The following is a 22345-nucleotide window of genomic DNA, read 5'->3' as shown; positions in this document are numbered from 1 at the left end:
TTTCTTTTATCAAATTAAAATGGTCGTCATCACAAGGTTTGTTGCTAGTTTTTTGTCTTGATGCTTACTTGCATCACTTATAGTACGCCATGTTTGATTAAATAATCAGATCCTCAAATACGCTAATGGGATGAATATAGTGGCACTAGAATAAGTAAAAAGATAGTCATTTATCCTGTGTCTTCTTGGAAGGTAGATTACAATATGAATTAGGACAACAAGACGGACTTAAAACCCAGTTGCAGCAGAAGGAAAACCAAAAAACAATAGAAAGGGACACTTTGTTTTTCTGTAATGGAATATTGGCTGTTAAGTTTGAAGTTTAGGCCGGCGAAAACAGGGAAGAAGGTTTTGATGCCAAATGTAGAGAACTTAACTTCAAAGACTAATGGAAAACTTTGACTTTTACAAAAATATTATAATATTTTGTATGACTGAGCAGACCAGGCCTTTACAGTTTAATTAAAAATTGAAAGTAGATACAATCATCTTCGTTCCTACTGGCCGATACCCATTGAATATTTCAGCATCTATGCCGTACTGTGAAGCTAGCAAAGCTATTCTCTCTTCTGTTTAAGTACCGCTTTAATTAGAACATGTTTACTCATAATTAAGTAGCGTCTCTCTCACATAATGGAGGTGTCTTTCTCCTCTCTAGTACTATTATTTCGGTGTTTATAGTGCAATTCAGTGCTTGTGTAGCCATGTCTTTGAGCAATTTTACTGATCAATCTTCACTACTTGCTTTGAAAGCCCATATCACACTCGATCCACACCATGTATTAGCAGGTAACTGGTCCACTAAAACCTCCTTCTGTGAGTGGATGGGAGTCTCTTGCAATGCTCAACAACAAAGAGTCATAGCCTTGGATCTTTCCAACCTGGGTCTGAGTGGAACCATCCCTCCAGACCTTGGAAACCTCTCCTTTCTGGTCTCTCTTGACCTTAGCAGCAACAATTTCCATGGTCCTGTACCTGTCGAGGTGGGTCAGTTGACTAGTTTGCTATCAATGAATCTGCAATACAATCTCCTTAGCGGACAGATACCACCCAGTTTTGGAAACTTAAACAGGCTTCAAAGCTTGTTTCTCGGAAATAATAGTTTTACTGGAACCATCCCTCCTTCCATTGGCAACATGTCAATGCTTGAAACTTTGGGTTTAGGGGGCAATCATCTACAAGGAAACATTCCTGAAGAGATTGGTAAACTTTCGACTATGAAGATATTAGATATCCAGCGTAACCAGCTTGTGGGTGCAATTCCTTCGGCCATCTTCAACATCTCTTCTTTACAAGAAATTGTTCTAACCTACAATAGTCTATCTGGTGATCTCCCAAGTAGCATGTGCAATCATGAGTTGTCTGCATTACGAGGCATTCGTCTAGCAGGTAATCAGTTTACTGGACCAATTCCATCCAATCTCAGCAAATGTGGAGAGCTTCAGACTTTATCTTTGTTTTTCAATAAATTCACTGGAGGCATTCCAAGAAGTATTGATAGCTTAACAAAGCTTACTCTATTATCGCTTGGTGCCAACAGCCTTAGCGGTAAAGTTACATTTTCCATTCCCATTTAATTTTTATTTCATTTTATTTTGGATTCTATTACATATGTTTTATTGACTTCATCAGATTTCAAACTACTAACCTTGTCTTTACAATGAATTGGAGAAACATTTCTACAATGATGATTTGTATTTGATTAGAAAAAGTTTAATTGTAGGTACCATCCCTGAAGAAATAAGTTTTCTTCCTAGTTTGGAGTATTTGTATCTCTGGAGCAATAGCTTCGCCGGTCCAATTCCGTCAGCCATCTTCAACATCTCCACTTTGAAGGAGATTGATCTTGGAAAAAACGGATTTTCTGGAAGTATGCCACTGGATGTCATGTGTGCTCATCGTCCATCACTTCAACTAATCGGACTTGACAGTAATAGATTTACCGGAACCATACATGGAGGAATTGGAAATTGTACTTCACTGAGGGAACTACATTTGAGTAGTAACGACTTGACAGGTATGATTATATCTATTTTTTCTTAAAATTTGTTGATTCCCCTCCGGAAATATTTAATTGATTTATTACTTTTCATGACCTAAGAGTTTCTTTTGGAGTGATTTGGAGAATTTGATTATATTTTTCTAATCCTCAAAAGATTTTTCTTTACAAAGTCTTTTATGCGTTTCATTATCAAAAATCACCTAGCAAACAATAATTTTGGGCCTATTTGACAACTATTTTCAAAAACAGTTTTCTGTTTTTCATAACAAAAAAATAAGAAAACATGTTTGACAACTAGAAACTATTTTTTGTTTTCTATTCTTAAAAAACAGAAAACATGATGTTTTCAAATAACATCTTTTAATTGTTTTATATTGTTTTCACTTGTTTTATGAGGGTTGTTTTAAAAAATAATTATACAAGTATGTAGAATGATTAAAAATAAAGCACTGATATAAAAAAAATTATTTTTAAAACATATTCAAAAATATTAAAAATAGGTTAAAAATATTTTAGGTTCCCAAACAGACTTTTGTTCTACAAAATATCAAAGAACAACTTTTAAAAATTGTTCTCAAAAACTATTTTTTAGAACCATTTTCAAAAATAGTACCAAACAGGCTCTTATGCACAGTATTTCTCACACCCTAGGTTATGAAAATACTTTACACTCAATCACAAGCTTCTGAATTTACTATGGAACTTCTCAAACTTCCTAATAAGACACCTATCATTAGAGTAAACTTTCTTATGAATTTTTTTTTGGTTCTCTAGATTGCTTCATTTCAAGCCCTAGACAGTTGGATGAAAAACAATCTTAATCTAGATCTATACATATAGCAATAAAGACCATTAATAACCATAGATCTAGAGATAAAAACCATGCTTGTGATCTAGATGTTCCCACATTTATTCCAGTTGATGGAGAAGCTGGTGAGGTTCTTAAAAACCAAGGGATCTTTCAACCAATAGCTCTCTTTCCTGGATTTAGGCACTTGAGGATGGTGAAATCCTCTCATAAGGGTGGAAGTCTCTCTGAATCCTCAAAAAATTGAAGAAGAAGACTAAAGCTCTAACCCCTAAGGAGGTTTACATAAGCTTCCTTGTGGGTTTATTATCCTAATCAAAGACAACATTCACAAACTCATGTGCAACCTTGCATTTGTACCACAGCATGCACACATGTGAATAAATAGTCTAACTAACCCTAAAAAACCATGCCACCTAGGAACGTGAGCTAAGGGAAGGTGTTAGGATAAAGTCCTTAAAAGCATGACTTGATGTAACAAAATTTGAAAATTTTTATTTATTAATAAAGTCCTAGTTTCACTTTTATCTATCCTCATTCCATGCATTGTACTTTTGAGCCTTATGGCTTGCATCTCTTATATTGTACATGACTTGGGTGCATTAGGATTTCCATGGAAGATCCAAACCATGAGTTTATTGTAAGTGGATGACTTATTCACAATCAGTTCATGGGCCTTGGCAACTTATTAGAGATTGTAGTGCACTTCCTCCTAATCTGAAGGATGGTTGGTCTTAGCCATCGAAATAGGTTTCCCGTGGTGAGTGCATTAGTGTCTATAGTTACACATTAGATAGGACTTACAATGAGTCAAGAAATAAGGCTAATGGGTAGCAATAGTTATGACTTCACCAAGATGTTATATTGTGTTGTCTCTCAACCTTAAGAAAATATTAAGTTTAGCAGTAACTTTTACCTACAAATGAGATCATAAAGTGATCGTATATTCCCTATGTATTGGATCATTATTAATGGAAGTCGGTAGCAATAGGTATTCTCAATAAAGCCACTTTGATGTCTTATGGATTGAGACAAAGTGTCTTCTTAGGTGATCTTAAGGAGATGTGTTCATGTAAATTTGGTTATAGAAGTTCTTTAAGTGGAACTTGACATAAGTCTTAGTGAGCTTACATATGTCAGTTGATCACACAATAAGAGGATTTGTAACTCAAGGGTAGTAAGGTAGTCCTAATAGACTGATAGATTTTACCTCATTAGACTACTAACACTAGGTCACAGACACGAGCACTTTGTGTCTCATTATCATTATATAAGGTACTAGAGTGTAGTCAATTCTCTATACTAGGATATTGAATCAAGTTCATAATTGAATTTTGAGCAAGCCAGTGCTATCCTATGAGTCCAAGTGGTCCTCACTTGAGCTCATACACCTTGTTAGCACGATTTATAATGGTTGGATCAACTCTTGGTTCACTAATGTGAATAAGGGCGTTTTGCTAATTATACAAGGTTGCATAAGAGTTAGTGAATTCTATCTCTGAATTAAGCTAATAGATTAATTAGACAACCCTATTGAGTTAACCAATCAATCATAACCCATTTTGGCCTAGATTCAGCGACTTTAACCCTTGGTGGGCTCGAGTCACTTAAGCCTAGGAGAGAACCCTATAAATACCCTCTTAGGGGTTAGGGTTTCAAGCTTTGTCTTCTTCCACCATTCAAAGAGAGCCTTAGCCTCCACCCTCCTAAACTTCCCACTAGAAAAGTACACCTCATCCCAACTTACTCGATGCTCACAAAACATTAGCAAACATAAATGTGTTTTTCATTCAATAATAAATCAAGCACACAACAACATTCATCAGTGTGCAATTCTGTCATCAATAACTTAATGCACTCCCCTTTTAATAAAGCATCTTCTCTCCCATCCAGAAGCGCACCCCAAAGCTCATCTCACTACATTGTCTTGATTGCTCCACTTGTACACAAGCTACATCTTCCAAACATCACACCATCGTCAAGCTACACAACAAATAGCACCCTTGAAGCTCCTAAACACTCCATCATTTATCATCATGCTAGCAAACTGACAAGATAAGAGGAGCGATTTCTAGTTGCTTCACAAAGATATATCTTCACTGATGTCTATGCTACTACACTATTGACATGGATATGAAGCATAGCTCAAAGGGAATAACTTTAGAGCAATGATGAGGAGAGAGATATTTCACCTATAAATATGAGAACTATAAATAGTAGAGACTCTCATGGAGGGGACTCTCTTAGAGGGGGCACACTATCTCTTAGAAGAGAGATACACTCTTGTCCTCTCGAGTAGAGATGCTAGGGAAATAATTTAGTTTGTTGTTGTTTATATTTTTTTTCCTTTCTTGTAATTTATTTTTTTCAATAAAGTTTTATGTTTCAGTGTTGCATATGTTTTTATCTTTATGTTTGTGTGTTTTTCTCGTTGTCTTTGTGTTTTTGCTTAAGATCTCTTATCTTAGTTTGATTCACCATGGTTTAGCTATCTATGGTTGAAAAGGCCATACTAAGGTTTGTGGTTACAAAGACCAAAAGGAGTGTCCATATACTAGAATTAGTGGTTACGAGAACCAAAAGAAGTAATAACAGTCATGAGTGTAATATACTAGAAACGAGTTTTTTGACATGAGAATAAACCCATCTAATTCATCTAATTGTAAGGACCAAAATGAGCAATTAGACTGAATTGAGTTTTTATTGAGGTGGTTAATTCTCCTATTAATTGGAACCCTACTATTGGTGTAAACCCCTTGTCCGATCCAAAAGCTACAAGCATTGGGTCAGGACCAGGCTTGTGAGTTAAGCTTGAGAGAGGAAATTTCAGTGACTTTCCTCCCTATAAGTTTTTTTTTTCCCATCAATTTCTAAGTTTCCAACTGCACCTTAAAAATTACCAAAAATATGTTTCATCCTCTACAGTTACAACCAAGATTCCTACCTCTAGTGTTATCAATCTTAAGTTCCCTATAGAGATGACATAACCACTATACAACTTTTATTTCTTTTTACTTCTTTCGTTCAAGAACTAAGAGTCTCAATGACTAAGCTAGTTTAACTTTTGTTTTTTGTTATTTTGTTTTTAGACTAGTGAGGATCTAAGTGACCTAAGAAATTATCGTCGTTGCTAGAGAAACTCCTTAGCATGATAATGCCAAAAGTATTGTGGCCCCCAAAATGAACGATTCACCAAAAGGAATTGATTTAGGAACATCCAAATCATAGGTTAAGTTTTCTAACGCATTGATCTAGATCCTATTTATGTTAAAAATTGTATTTTTGCTTCTATTGCGTAGGATCTCGATCCCCTAAGGAGATTTTATGTACCTAACCTATTCTTAGGAGAGGGAATGGAGTGATCCTAGATTCCCAACAACTAGTATCAAAGCCATAGGTTAGAACAAGTATGTTAGAACCTTTCTAAGGTGGGCTAACCTTTGCTTTGTAGGCTATGTTATTCATGCCATGGCCTCAAGGATGAATGTATGTGCAAGTCAATATATAATTTTAATATGATGATTATAATTGTAATTATAATCCAAAAGGCTTCCTTAACTGTTTAAGAAGTTGCAACATATTCGACTTCTATAGTGAAGTCAACAATGCAAGATTGTTTCACACTTCTCCAACTAATAGTCGTACCACCAAACATAAATACAAAACCATAGGTAGACCGATGAGAATCCTTATCAAACTAAAAGTATGAATCTGTGTACTATTTAGGTATTAACCCCTCACTCTGGAATACAAGCATATAATCTATCATTCTCCTAAGACACTTGAGTATATGCTTGACAATCGCCCAATGCTCTGGTCCTGTTTGTGATTGATATCTACTTACCATGCCCATTACAAAGTAAATATCTAGTCTAGTACAGAGTACCACATACATAAGGTTACCCACAATAGAGGCATAAGGAATTGCTTGTATGCACTCTTTCTCCTTAGGTGTTCTTAGGACACTAATACTGGGAAAGAGGAATTCCATGTTTGAAATGTAAGAAACCCTTCTTGGAATCCTACATCACATACTTGACTAAAAGCTTGCTAATGTAAGTGGCTTGAGGCAACGTCAATTTCCTATTCGTGTAGTCTCTCAAGACCTTAATCCCAAGAATTGACTGCACTTCTCCTAAATCATTCATTTGAAACTAAGTACACAACCATATCATGACTAATAACAATAACCTTATATCATTACCAATGAGTAGAATGTCATCAATGTACAAGACCATGAAGACCACCAAGCTTCCCTACCTCTTCTGATATACACATGGTTCATCCTCATTTTGATCAAAGTCAAAATTCTTAACTACCTTATCAAAAAATTTATTCTATGAATGAGATGTTTGTTTTAATCTATAAATGATTTATGCAACTTGCAGATCATATGCTCTTAGCCATTTGCTATGAAATTGTTTGGTTGCATCATATAGAGGCACTCATCAAGATTACCATTCACGAATGCAATCTTGATATCCATTTGCCATATCTCATAGTCGAGATGTGTCGCAATGGATAGGAGTATTCTAATGGAGTTGAGCATGGCTACCAACAAGTAGGTTTTCTCATAATTGAAACTAAGTTTCCTCATAATCGAAACTAGGTTTCTAACTATAATCTTTCGCTATAAGTCTAGCCTTAAAGGTCTCAACCTTTCCATCTACTCCTCTCTTCCTCTTGTAAGCCCACTTGCACCCTATGGGTTTTATCTCTTTAGGTACTTCTACAAGTTTCTAGACTTGATAAGAATATATAGATTCTGACTCTGCCTTCATAGCCTCTTTCCAAAGATGTGTAGTCACATCACTTATTGATTCATCATAATCTATGGGATCAATCTCATGTTTCTCTTGAATGGCCTTAAAAAACTCTCCCAAATACATGAATCCTTTTGGTTGTTTAAGAACCCTCCCACTATGATGAGTCACCAGTGCACTAAAAATAGGAATGGTTGGTATTAGATCCATAGTATTCTGTGTTGTTATGGGAGTCTAATCTAGTACTCTCAAATCAACCTCACTCATTGTCTTATTACTCATCATATAGTCATCTTCTAGAAATATAGCATTTGTAATCACAAACACCATTTAGTCAACTTAACTATAGAAGTAATAACCCCTTATCCCTTTTGGATAGCCTATAAACTAACAAACTTCTTATCTTGGCTCCAACTTATGTACCTTTGGTTTCAACACGTATGTTGAGCACCCTCATATGCAAACATGGTGTAAACCAAGTTTACGTCTATCCGTATCTCCATAAGAGTCAAAGGTGATGATTTAAATGGAACCATATTAAGAAGGTATCCTATAGTTTCTAAGGCATATCTCTAGAAGGATGTAGGAAGTGTTGAAAAACACATCATGGATCTTACTATATCTTATAGAGTTCGATTTTTTCTTTCTGATACTCCATTTTGTTGTGGAATTCCAAAGGCAATCAATTGGGATATAATCCCATGCTCATTAAGGAAATAATTAAGCTCACCAGACATGTATTTTCCACCTCGATCAAATAAAAGTGCTTTGAGTTGTTTACCTAACTGGTTCTCCAATTCCGCCTTAAATTCCTTGAACTTATCCAAGGCATTAGATTTCCTATGCATGAGGCAAACATAACCATATCTAAAGTAATTATCTGTGGAAGTGATTAAATATTCATACCCTCCATGTGCTTGGACATTGAAAGCTCCACACACATAAGTATACACAAATTACAAACATTCTTTAGCTCTAACCCCTTTAAAAATAAAGTGTCTCTTGGTGATTTTACCTTCTATACAGGATTTGTAGACTGAAAGGTTTTATGGAACTAATGAATGTAATGTTCAAAACTTAACTAGTCTTTGGATCCTAATTAGATTTATATGACCTAAGCATAGATGCTATAGATATGTTTTACTAGTCGTAGGTACCTTCCTCTTAAGTAAGACATGATTATTTTCAACAATAGATAATGTAGAAATAGAAGTGGTATGAAATAAATTATCTACCAATGCACCTGAGCAAATAAACGAATCATTCTTTCTAATAAAACCATTTTTATTGAAATAAATTGAGTAATTAGATTTATTTAAATTAGAAACTAAAATCAAATTCTTTTTAAACTCAAGTACTAAAGGCAATCATTGAGTGGTAGATGTTTCTTATTCTCTAGAACTGAGGTAATATCTCCTACTACTTGCACAACTATCCTTGTAGCAGATGCTAGAGTCAGGTGCATCTCTACCTCATTCAGCCTTCTACTTAGTTAAAACCCTTGTAAAGAGTTACAAATATGGTCAATGGCTTTAAAATCTATCCACCATGAATTGGTGGAATCCACCACTAAACATGATTCAACTAAAAGTGAATATGACATACCTTCATTTTTATTCAGGCTATCCTAAGTCATTGATTAACACAACTTTGTGTTCAACCTTTAGCTAGCACATGCAAGTAGGACCACTTTAGGTGATTCTACCACTTCATGTCTAAGTTAAGTGTATAACCAAGATCCTTCATATCAATGTTACCAAGTGAAGAGTTTCATCTTTAAGATTGGTCACTCCTACTATAAATATGTATAGTCTTTGTCCTTTCAGGATGGTTCATATCCCTTGATTCCTTGGATAACCCCATATTTCAAATGTTGATACGCCCAAAATCAAGATGGGCTTTATCTTATAGGTTGTGGTCTTGCTTATGGTCCCCTCTCACTTGATATCTTGAATAAGAGGCTTTAAGATAATTCTAGTATCCTTCTTAAAATAAATTATTTGTCATCAGATTTTCCAAATATTTATTTATAAGTTGAATTGGGGCTTTTGTGCATAGTAAAAATTGCATTTATATTCTTTATCCTTGACCTTTCCTTTCCCAATCATAGTTCTTCTTCTCTTAAGAAGAAAGCTTGAAAAACTTGGTGTTATCCTCTTCTCAGGTGTTGTTCTCCTTCTCTTAAGGTGGGAGAGCCTAGAGAATGTCCCACTTCCAAAAATAGGAAAGTCCTAAAAGGAATTGCAACTCAAAATAGCAACAACTAATTATTTAAATAAATAATATTGGAAAGATTCATGAATATGTATTCTTTTAAGAAGATCCGAAGTAACCATTTTTTTAAAGCCTGCAAATATATTTCCTATCACATGAAATAAATAAATAAAAGCATAAAAGAAATAAAGGAAATAAGATCCCATGGCCTTTGGAATCCTATTGCTTATATAGTAACCTAAATATTCATATTTTTAAAATCCAAATATATCAAATGTACCTACAACAAAAATAAGGTCAACATCTTTTACAAAATACCATAATGCCCTTTAAAACCTTAACTATACCATTAGAGTTGCTAAGAGCACTTGAAACAACTTTTGGTGCTTTAAAACAACTTTTGGTGTGCTTGAAAAGCATTGAGAACTAGAAGTAGCTTCAAGTGCTTGAAAGAAATGCTTAATCCCTCGAGCGATAATCTAACTACTCAAGCGCTTCTATAGAAACCCATATTTCGACTATTAGTTTCTACATCTTCAATCATTGTTTTTTTCCATGGAAACTCCTTTTTACAATTGGGGACTATGCATGATCACCTCGTGATTGTCCAAATTGCTTCCAAATCCTCCATAGGTTACATAGACTGATAAAATTGCGAACCTTTTACATTAGAAAAAAAAAACCTATATATGCTTCTTTCAAATTAAAGCTTACAACCCAATCTAAACATTTAAATAAAATAAAATAAAGAATTTTTTACATTGAATAAAAATCTTATACCCCATTTATAGGGTTTACAACCAATCTAGAGAAAAATGAATACCAATCCAACAACAATAATCACAATTATAATCATCATATAAGATTACACATTTACATGCATATATATTCATCCCTAAAACCATAGGATGAATAACATATCCTAAAAACCAAAGGTAAGCACACCTTAGAAAGGTTCTAACATGTTTTTTCCATACCTATGGCCCTGATACTAGTTGTAGGGAATCTCGGAGCCGTTCCCTATCCCAAAACCAAGTTAGGTGCATAAAATCTCCCTAGGACATCTAAATCTTATGCAATAAGAGCAAAAATACAATTTTTAACATAAAAAAGATATAGATCAATGCGTTAGAAAACTTTATCTATGATTTGGATGTTCCCAAATCAATTCCTTTGGGTGAAAATCAATCCTACAATCACCAAAAGTCTCATACACCTATGATCTTCCACTCAATGTCTCTCCCTTGTTTTTTAATTAGCACTAAAATGGTGGGGTGTTAAGAGGGTAGAGGCTAGGGCTTTCTCTCTCTTAGTGGTGGAAGAAAACAAAAGCTTGAAATCCCAACCCTTAAGGGGGTATTTATAGGGTTCCATACTAAGCTTAAGTGACTTGAGCCCACCAAGGCCTTAGGTCACTTAATCTAACTCAAAATAAGTCAATTAATTAATTAACCCAATAAGGTTATCCAAAGAATCAAAAATCCAATTGTACTCTAGTACCCTAAATAATGATAACAAGACACTCCATGCTCGAGTCTGTGATCTCTTGTCCACTATATACAGTCTACCTATGAACTGATGTTCATACTCTAACGAAATGAAAGCTATCAACCTCTCAAGAATACCTCTACTATTTGTGAGCTATAAATCCTCCTATTGTGTGATCAATCGACATATCTAAGCTCACCAAAAGCTTATGTCAAGTTTCACTTAAGGAACTAATATAGTCATAGTTTACATGGACACAACTCCTTAGGATCACCCAAGGGGACACTCTGTCTTAATCTTATGAGACATCATGGTGCCTCAATTGAGAATATCAATTGCTACTAGCATCCATTAATAGTGTCTCAATTCATAGGGAATATATGATCACTTTAAAATCTCATCCATAGGTCACAGGCACTACTAACTTTGGCACAAACTCAATATCCTTTCAAGGTTGAGAGACAACATAACGTAGTAGCTTAGTAAAGTCATGACTAACGGATAGCCTTATTTCATGAAGTTATGACACACAAGTGCACTCACTATGGAAAACCTATCCTAATAGCCAAGACCAATCATCTCTCCAATTAGGAGAAAATGCACTACAACCTCCAATGGGTTGCCTAAGACCACGAAACGGTTGTGAACAAGTCATCCACTTGCAAGGAACTCATGACTTAGATCTTGTCTCCAACTCCTAATGCACCTAAGTCATCTACAATGCAAGAGATACAAGTCGGAATGCTTATGAAGTACAATGCATGAAATAAGAATGGATAAAAGTGAAGTTAGAACTTTATTAATAAATAATAAATTCCAAATTTTGTGACATCAAGTCATGATGTTAAGGACTCTATCCTAGCAATATTTTTCCCACATCAAATGTGGAATATCATAATCATTCCTCATGCAAACATGATGTCCTCATCATGTCCCATAGGATTACAAGGCGAAAGAGACAAAGACTTAGTACGGGACTAAACAAACTCTTACACCAAGGTTGAAGATCGGCTTTGATACAATTTGTAATGACTAGCTCCCCCAATTAGGAGTTAGTGTACTACAACCTCTAATGGGTTGCCTAGGCCCACGAACTGGTTGTGAACAAGTCATCCACTTACAAGGAACTCAAGAATTCGATCTTCTCTTCAACTCCTAATGCACCCAAGTCATGTACAATGCAAGAGATACAGGTCAAAATGCTCATGAAGTGCAATGCATGGAATAAGGATAGATAAAAGTAAAATTGGAACTTTATTAATAAATAATAAATTCCAAATTTTGTTACATCAAGTCATGCTTTTAAAGGCTCTATCCTAACACTTTCTTCCATATTAGATGTGGAATATCATAATCATACCTCATGAAAACATGATGTCCTCATCATGTTCCATAGGATTACAAGGCTAAAGAGACAAACACCTATTACAGGACTAAACAAACTCTTACATTAGAGTTGAATATCGATTCTGATACAATTTGTAATGACAAGTTCTCTCTCTCCCTTTCCCTCCCCTCCCTCCTCTGGTGTAGATATCGATAGCATTAAACCTCTCATATCTATAAAATGTTTCTACATGGTTTAGAAGAGCATCATGAATTTTTTTTTTCCCTTATCTAATTTGGGATATCATAATCACCCCCATGCAGACATAATGTTTTCATTGTGTGCTATGGGATTGCAAGATCAAATATACAGAAACCCTTTGCAAAGCCAAACAAACTCCTACATCCCTTCCAAGGTCAAACAAACTCCTACATTATGGTCAAAGATTCACTCTAATACCATTTGTAATGACTCACTCCCAATCATGTAAATATTATCTATTTTGGGCCAAATAAACCCTCATGGCTTTAAACTCTAATATATATATATATATATATATATTGGGCCAAATAAACCCTCATGGCTTTAAACTCTAATATATATATATATATATATATATATATATATATATATAGTACTATGAACTTTTTCCCCTATTTGATATGACATATCTCACAATCTATTATGATTAGAGAAGTTCTAATGTATGTGTTGTACAATAAGTAAAAATGAAAATAAAAATATTTTTCACACTTTTCCTTACTTTAATATAGAAAATAATTGTGTAATGTCCTATACTTTTGATCTTCCAACTTATTCTAACAAATAGATTCTATGGAAAGCTCCAAAGATAGTATACCTTCAAATTTTCTCTCAATGAAAGTTTGAAAGAAATCTCCATGGTTTAGTTAAACCATTTCTTCCATTATGGTTGGTTTTGTTACATTTTATATAGTTTAGAACAAAGTAGTTATATGGAAAACTCATGAAATGTTTGTTCAATTATAGCAGGTGAGGTACCATGTGAAATTGGTAGCCTTCATACTCTGAATGCGTTGAATATTGAGTACAACAGCCTAACCGGCCACATTCCTTTTCAAATCTTCAATATCTCGTCAATGGTTTCAGGCTCACTAGCAGGGAACAACTTATCAGGAAATCTTCCACCAAACTTTGGCACTTATCTTCCCAATCTTGAAACGCTTATACTGTCAATTAATAAGCTTAGTGGTATTATTCCTAGCTCCATCGGCAATGCTTCTAAGCTTAGGACTCTGGCTCTTAGCAATAACATGTTCACCGGCTCTATACCTCATGCACTTGGGAGTTTAAGATTCCTTGAGAGACTCTATCTAGGAACTAATAATTTGAAAGGTGAATCTTCTATCCAAGAATTGAGTTTTCTCACTTCATTGACAAACTGCAAGCGACTGAGAATTTTGTACTTATCATTCAATCCTCTAATCGGCATCCTTCCCATTTCTATTGGAACCTCTCTACCTCTCTTCAAATTTTTGAAGCTAGTACATGCAAACTCAAGGGCAACATTCCTACTGAAATTGGAAATTTAAGTAACCTTTATCAGTTATCCTTGAAGAACAATGACTTAACTGGAACTATTCCCCCGTCAATTGGACAATTACAGAAGCTCCAAGGTTTGTATCTTCCTGCCAATAAACTACAAGGTTCTATCCCAAATGATATTTGTCAGCTGAGGAACTTAGCTGAGTTATATTTGGCAAATAATCAGCTCTCTGGATCTATACCAGCATGCTTGGGTGAACTTGCTTTTCTAAGAAAAGTCAACTTGGGCTCCAACAAACTAAATTCCACAATACCTTTGACTTTGTGGAGCCTGAAGGATATCTTGGCTTTGGACATGTCCTCAAATTTTCTAGTTGGCTATCTACCATCAGATATGGGAAATTTAAAGGTTCTGGTAGAAATAGATTTGTCAAGGAATCAATTGTCAGGTGAAATTCCAAGTAGCATTGGAGGCCTCCTAGATTTAACTTTTCTCTCATTGGCTCATAATAGATTTGAAGGCCCCATATTGCACTCATTTAGCAATTTGAAGAGCTTGGAGTTCATGGATCTATCCGACAATGCTCTATCTGGAGAAATACCAAAATCGTTAGAAGGATTAGTGTATCTAAAATATCTTAATATGTCTTTCAATAGACTATATGGAGAAATCCCCACTGAAGGGCCTTTTGCAAACTTCTCAGCTGAATCTTTTATGATGAACAAGGCACTGTGTGGTTCACCAAGGCTGAAACTCCCACCCTGCAGAACTGGCACTCGTTGGTCTACCACAATTTCTTGGCTCCTACTAAAATACATCTTACCGACAATTGCATCAACACTACTTCTCTTGGCCCTCATTTTTGTGTGGACAAGATGCAGAAAAAGGAATGCAGTGCTTCCAACTCAGGCAGAATCATTACCTCTAGCAACATGGAGGAGAATTTCTTACCAAGAAATTTTCCAAGCTGCAAATGGATTTAGTGGAGGCAATCTACTTGGTAGAGGAAGTTTTGGATCAGTATATAGAGGAACTCTTTCAGATGGGAAGGATGTTGCCATCAAGGTTTTCAATTTGCAGGAAGAAGCAGCATTCAAGAGCTTTGATGCAGAATGTGAAGTAATGCGCCATATTCGTCATCGAAATCTAATCAAAATCATTAGCAGCTGCTCTAACTCTTACATTGATTTCAAAGCATTGGTACTGGAGTATGTACCCAATGGAAGTCTTGAGAAGTGGTTGTATTCTCACAACTATTGCTTGGATATCCTGCAGAGATTAAATATAATGATAGATGTCGCATTAGCTATGGAATATCTTCATCACAGTTGTTCAACACCTGTTGTTCACTGTGATTTGAAGCCAAGCAATATCCTGCTAGATGAAGATTTTGGTGGGCACGTTGGTGATTTTGGTATTGCAAAACTCCTAGGCGAAGAAGAGTCCATGAGAAAAACACAGACCCTTGCAACCATAGGGTACATGGCACCAGGTACTTTTCCTAATTCTTTATCTGTCTTTTATGTTTACTTTTAGGTTATGTCTGTTTCAGGAAAGTATAGAGGAAAGAAAAAATGCTAAGAAAATTATTTTCCTATATTTAGTTTTACCATAATATATATATATATATATATATATATATATGAGAGAAAGTTAAAGAAGAGTTAAATAAATGAAATGAGTTTGAAGTAAAATATAGAATTTGTTTATTTACTTTAAATCTATATTTTATTTTCTTCACTCTTTCTTTTTTTCTACTTTTGCTTTTTATTTTCTTTTCTTCATATTTTTCCTCGAACTTTCCAAAAACCAGACATAAGCTTAACCTGTTTCTCTATAAGTCATCAAAATTTTGGAGGATTGTTGACTGATTTAGTGCATAAAATGTGTAATAGAGTATGGTTCCAATGGAATAGTTACCACTAGTGGCGATGTCTATAGTTATGGTATCGTGTTAATGGAGACATTTACAAGGAGAAGGCCTACAGATGAAATTTTTTCTGAAGAAATGAGCATGAAGAACTGGGTGAGGGATTCACTATGTGGTTCAGTTACTGAAGTGGTGGACGCCAACTTGTTAAGAGGAGAGGATGAACAGTTCATGGCAAAGAAGCAATGTATATCATCAGTCTTGGGATTGGCTGTGGATTGTGTAGCAGATTCACATGAGGAAAGGATCAATATGAAAGATGTTGTAACCACACTCAAGAAAATTAATCTCACATATCTAGCTAGCAGCTATTGAAAGGACTTAAGGTAACTAAGCTTTCATGTTCAGTAGTATTTTTCCGGCTGTGTCCAACGTTTTGTTTAATGGTTCCTTTGAGGTTGGTATAATACACGTCTCTCATGCACCCCTTTAGGTCCCATGCAAGGCATATGATTTTAAAATTTTTTTCTGGCTCTCAAGCAAGTTGCCTACAGTCAATTAAATATACATCCCCACTCATGGACTAATAGGCAACTAGTTTAATTATATGTTATTAATCTGCCTAGTCTTCTTTTATTTAGGTTAAAAATTTTGGGGTCGAAAGAGATTTTCACTTAACTAATATGTTAATAAGTCTTCATATGGTGCAATTCTAATCAAATAATGGTCATATGAAGATGTTATTGCTTTTCAACTTATTGATTGAGGGCTTGATCATTATTTCATTTGTAATTCATAACTTGTTGGAAATTGCCTCCGATTCATATTTGATGAGTATTTTTTTTGGTAAAGAATATTGTATAAAATATTTTATATATTGATATAGATATTTTATTATAAAAATATATTTCTTTGATTGTATAAAAAAAATGTTAGAAATATTTCTATAAATATTTTAAGTCATGGAAAAAAATATAAAGTTAAAAGGTTGAGATAAGCTTGTGAAGATATAGATATGTAAGAAAAAAAATATAAGTTACCCAATGGAGAAAGGGCACACCATTCAAATTATAAATGCAAAGGGTGGAAAAATATGTATGAGATTTTTCAAACTTCAATAGTTGTATCTATTTTTTCTAACTCTTTATAATATTGTTTATGACACAGTACAATGATTCTCTTTCATTCATGAATGTAAGATGGTTGGTCAAATTACATTAAAACCTCTTGTATCTTTATATATGGATGATTTTATTCTTATGTTATTACACTATTAAGTGACATTTTAAGCTTCATTAGCACAATAAGAGGTATCAAAGTTTTTTCTAATATAACAATGGTGAAATTTTCTAGAAAAAAAAAAAAAAAAAAAGCTGAAGTGGAGGAACATGAGAGGATTGCAAAAAGAATCTTGAAATTTGGAAATGGTGAAGTGATTAAACAATTTGAATTTGTAGTGCATGAGGAGATCATGGTGTATGGAAAGGATTATGGCCACAAGGAGACCATAACACATGGTGTGTTATGCATCTGGTAAGGATTCAAACAAATTAGGCACTGTGAACCTAGGATTAGAAACAACGGATGGTCATTGATTTTATTTTTCTCGAAACTTAAATTTATGATGGATTTATTTCAAATAAGTTTCTGCATGTAAGACATTAGGTGGCTAGATTTTCCCACAATAGAGATACTCATGTTTAATTAAATGATTTAAGGATTTTTATAGTGATTAATATGATTTAAACTTTTTTTATTTCTAAACAATAGTTTTATATTTCCTAATGTTACCAAAATAATCAAACGCCTATCAAGTCTAAAATACTACAGTAAGCATCTTCACAACTTTCTGAAGGAAAAACTAGGAGAAAGTTTGATCTTTGTCATGTTTCTCTTTCTTTTTTTGTGACACTACTTGTAATGATATAACCAAAAAGTGACAATCACCTACTATCTTTATAAAAAAGATGTTAGCACTACCCCAAATGATCTCCTTCGTCACTTCTCCAATTTGTAAATAAAGTTTGAAAACATTTATAATTAAGTGAAAATTTTATAGAAGAAGAAAAAGGTTAAGATATGTTGCAAGAACTTGGCCTCGTCCTTTTTTGCAATTTTCAATAAGAATATTAAGATTTATAGGAAACATTATCCAATTCGTAAGTATTCGATGATTTGCAGCTATACCACCTTCAATGATCGAGGTTGAATTTCCTAACTTTCCATGTAGAGTCTTTGATTTCAAAATAATGGGATGAAAAATATGTTGGTGCTACTAAGATTCAAATGCGTATATCTGAGAGTAAGAAATATAAGTTTAGGTTACTCTTCACCTAAACCTTGAAATTAAATGAAGAACAAGTAATAATCAAAGTTATATAATAATTTAATCCAAAAAGAAATAAGGTCATAAAGAGAATTCAAAATGATGAAGTTGGACTTGATAGCTATAAAAAAAATAAAAAAATAAAAAATGAAAAAATTATAGGGCATAAGGGTTTTATATCAAAAGTTGGAGGATTATAGGGCACAGGGGTTTTATATCAAAAGTTGGAGGATTACAACATTAATGAGTGTTTGATGTTATCACATCTCCTATTTTTCCTTCAAAATATTATAGAGATGTTTCTCGTTATATTTTGAACCTGATAAGGCTTAGATTATCTTTATAACATTAAGAAACACAAAACTATCATTTAGGAAAAAAATCCAAAATTATGTTAATAACTAGAAAAATCTGAAGTCATTCTATTAAATTTGATTACCTCTATTGATGGAAAATTTTAAGACACTAATTAAGATAGAAATCCTTAATATCTTTTGCAACAAACATAAGGTAGATACTCTCATTAAGTGTAGTTAGCTTGCTAATCACAAGACTACCTATGCTCATCCCAATAATCATATCAAAGTAGGATGCAATTCTTGTGCTCATTGCAAGTATGGATATTCATGTCTTCTTTCTCTTAACTTGCTCAAACTTTGATCTCTCATACTTTACTACTAAGAGTAGTTCCAAGTCTTATAAAAATCTATAAAATTTCTCTCTCTCTCTCTCTCTCTCTCTCTCTCTCTCTCTCTCTCTCTCTCTCTCTCTCTCTCTCTCTCTCTCTCTCTCTCTCTCTCTCTCTCTCTCTCTCTCTCTCTCTCGTACTGAACCATCATGTTCAACCTCCAATTTTTTACAATGGCAATCTAATTACCATCCTTAACACTAATGGAGGTGGGTTAACAATGATTATCCAAGAAACCATTCTCTACTTTCTAAAGTCTTTACTTTAGGTAAGATTTATACATCAACAATCCCAACACTCTTCTATTTCATAGTGATTTATTTATGCTAATATTAATTGTATTTATCATATTCAAAATATTAACTCTAAGTTATTTTAATTTGGTTCAAAAGCTTGATGGAGAGGATGCAAGAATTGTAGATTGTTTTGATATGATCGTTGGGATGAGCACAAGTGTTTGCCACCAAAGATATCAAGGATTTCCACCTTAACTAATGTCCTAAAATTTTCTTCTGATATAGCCAATTATGTTGAATTAGTAACATGATTTTGATTTTTTTTTTCTAAATGACAGTTGTCTCCTAATGTTATAAATATAATCAAATTCCTATTAAGTCTAAAATATGATTTTTATTTAAAAAAAAAAAAACAAAACAAAACATCTTCACAACCTTCTTAAGGAAAAATAGGAGACATGTGATTACACCACAAACACTCTAACAATATTGTAATCTCCACTTTTGACATCAAGCTACTCTACCCTATAATTATTTCTAGTTACCAAGTTCAAAGTCCATTAGTAAATATGGAAGTATGATATGTTGGACCCAAGCATGTTTGCCATACTCCCATCTCGATTTGATATTATAGTGTAAATAAAAGGATGGATTTCCGATTACCTTCAAAAATGTCCAAGAATTTCCATTTGATTATTTCATTGTCCCAAGTTGTGAATGGAATTATGAATACGAGAACCATTAAAAGTTTCACAACATAGGGGTTTGACCTTCATTTTCACAAAGAAAACCAAAAGAAAAAACTTCAAGAGAGGACCTTAGGGAGAAAATTCCTTTTTTTTTTTCTTTTTTGTTAAAAAAAGGTAAGTACTTCTCCTTTCCTTTTTCTTTTTTCTTTTTCTCTTTTTTCTTTTTTTTTCTCTTTTTTTTTTTTTTTTTTTTTTTTTTTTTTTTAGCAATTATTGGGTAGTTGAAAAACTCCAAAAACTACTTCCTTTTAGTTTTTTAAATATCGGGTTGGGTCAACTCACTTGGACATCTAAACCCATGTCCAACATATACTAATATTATACTCTCATAAATTTAGATTGAAAATAAGGGAAAATAATATAGAAAAGTTTGTTTCCACACACTTATTTGAAAAAAAAAAAAAAAAACCCATATAACAGGAACTCAATTTTATAAAATTCAAACTTCATACATATATATAAAAATAATTAGAATCATGTACACCACTTTTTTATCAAAGGTTTCACACACCAGCTTTTTAATAATATAGGCACCAATTTTGATGATCCATGCATAAAACTTGAATTATTTTTAAATGGTTCTTATTTTGTGGTTTTTTTTTTTGGACCCATGTACGGAAACAGATCCCGGAATAATAATAATAATAGCAACATTAATAATATATTTCTAATGGGTTAGAAAAAATAAATAGAACAATGGAGGAAATATGATGATACGTGCCTCATCCTGGTGTTGTAGAAGCTGCGAAAACACACAACTCAGGAGATGATTGAATGGGGGTTGAGATAAGTAGGCTGCAGAGACAACTAGGAAGCGCCAGGTACTGTTGATTTGTAGTAGTCTGTAGCTCGGTAGCGATGATAATTTTGGTGTAAGTCTCTCCTTATAAACAAGAATGTTTGGAAGCTTTTTAGTGGGGAATGGAAAAATCGGAATGCTATTAACATCCTAGAAATGCACTAGAATCTAGATTTTGACAAAAATATTGTTCTCGAAATTATTTTCAAATTTCTAACAATTGAAGCAATCTAATTGAAAATTCCTTTAAAAAACAATTTTTATTAAAAAATTTCAAAATTATTTCCAAATTTATAACAATCAGAGAAATCTAATTAACTTCAATTGAATTTTAAAGTTTTTTTTAAGACAATTTTAATATCAATATTTATATTAAAGTTTTTCTTTGTCTTAAAAAATAGCATTGATTTGAAAATGATTTTATAACTATTATATTTTTAAAAAGAATTTAAAGTGTTGTATTTTTTTTTTTTTCAAAATCCATGAGCGCACCAAACCATTCTTACAAAATTAATTGATGAAGAGCATATATACAAGTCAATTTCCCCGTACCAACAATGTTCATTTTCATTACTATTCGGGATTCAAAACAAAATTAGAGGTCTACACTAATGTAAAGAAAAAATTACATTTTTTTTTTTACTTATTACAAGTTATTTTCTACTTTAAATTAAAATATTTGTTGGAATTGGGTTTGGGTGTCTAAATGGGGTTGACTCGACCCAATCCAACAAAACGAGAGTTAAGGGAAATAGTTTTTGGAAGTTGAAACCACCTTACATAATAATAATAATAATAATAATAATAATAATAATAAAAGCTTTTACTCTCTTTATGTGAAAAAAAAAATCCAAAAAGAACTTTTTGCAAAAAAGCTCTTTCTTGAATTTGATCCAATTTTTTTCTTTATAAAAAGAAAGTTAAAGGCATTTGTGTTGTAAAGCAAAATGGTTTTTAAAACTTTGTAGTTTCATTACTCCTTTTAAGGCAGAAAATTCATCGGTGGCATTTTCAAAAGGTATTTCGAAGCCTTTTTTTTCGATAATATTATTTAGGTAAATATTCTTAATAAACTCAAAATTTTAGATTAAGTCTTAAGTTTCTATAAACCTTAATAAATAATTTTATAATTATGTGGCTAATTTTCCTTAAAAAGTATATGATTTAAAAGAAAGTTTAATATAAAAAAAAAATGATGGGACTTTTGCGAACCTTTGCTAAAATAGTTCTTAAAAAATAGACTTTAAGATTGGTTTTTAAAAACAATTCTTAATTGTTATCAAAAACAAAATTCGGTTTGAAAACTCAACTATGAAAAATAATATTTTTTTTTGTCCATTTTTTATGAAAATACTATATTTATAGAAAATATTATATATATTTTTTTTCATATTTTCAATTGTTACTCTAGTTGTGTACATTTATATATAATGCAAAAATCTATTTAAAAAAAAAATTGTAATTTAGAAAATTGTTTAATAGTTTCCAAACATTGTTGGTACACAACCAAGAATGTCTTTTCTGATTAGCTTTCTCCACGTGAATGGTAA

The 22345-nt window shown here is 33.1% G+C and overlaps 1 protein-coding gene across 1 annotated transcript; it reads left to right on the top strand.

Annotated features, from left to right (window-relative positions):
* Positions 1 to 704: 704 nt before the first annotated feature.
* LOC117921890 (putative receptor-like protein kinase At3g47110) lies at positions 705 to 16372 on the top strand. Its single transcript, XM_034839836.1, has 5 exons — positions 705 to 1548; positions 1724 to 2017; positions 13614 to 13976; positions 14123 to 15619; positions 16023 to 16372. Exons 1-5 carry the CDS (start codon positions 705 to 707, stop codon positions 16370 to 16372), a joined length of 3348 nt encoding a protein of 1115 aa, XP_034695727.1.
* Positions 16373 to 22345: the final 5973 nt, after the last annotated feature.

This window comes from Vitis riparia, chromosome 9, assembly GCF_004353265.1.
Source record: "Vitis riparia cultivar Riparia Gloire de Montpellier isolate 1030 chromosome 9, EGFV_Vit.rip_1.0, whole genome shotgun sequence".
NCBI lineage: Eukaryota > Viridiplantae > Streptophyta > Magnoliopsida > Vitales > Vitaceae > Vitis > Vitis riparia.
The sequence above is the reverse complement of the archived record's forward strand: the minus strand, read 5'-3'. Positions and strand labels throughout refer to the sequence as shown.

Bases quoted from the DNA above. Each gene is read 5' to 3' on its own strand.
- LOC117921890 (XM_034839836.1), top strand. From the start codon at position 705: ATGTCTTTGAGCAATTTTACTGATCAATCTTCACTACTTGCTTTGAAA. The intron at 2,018-13,613 runs GTATGATTATAT...CAATTATAGCAG, and splicing joins GAGTAGTAACGACTTGACAG to GTGAGGTACCATGTGAAATT. The intron at 13,977-14,122 runs GTGAATCTTCTA...AAATTTTTGAAG, and splicing joins AGGAACTAATAATTTGAAAG to CTAGTACATGCAAACTCAAG.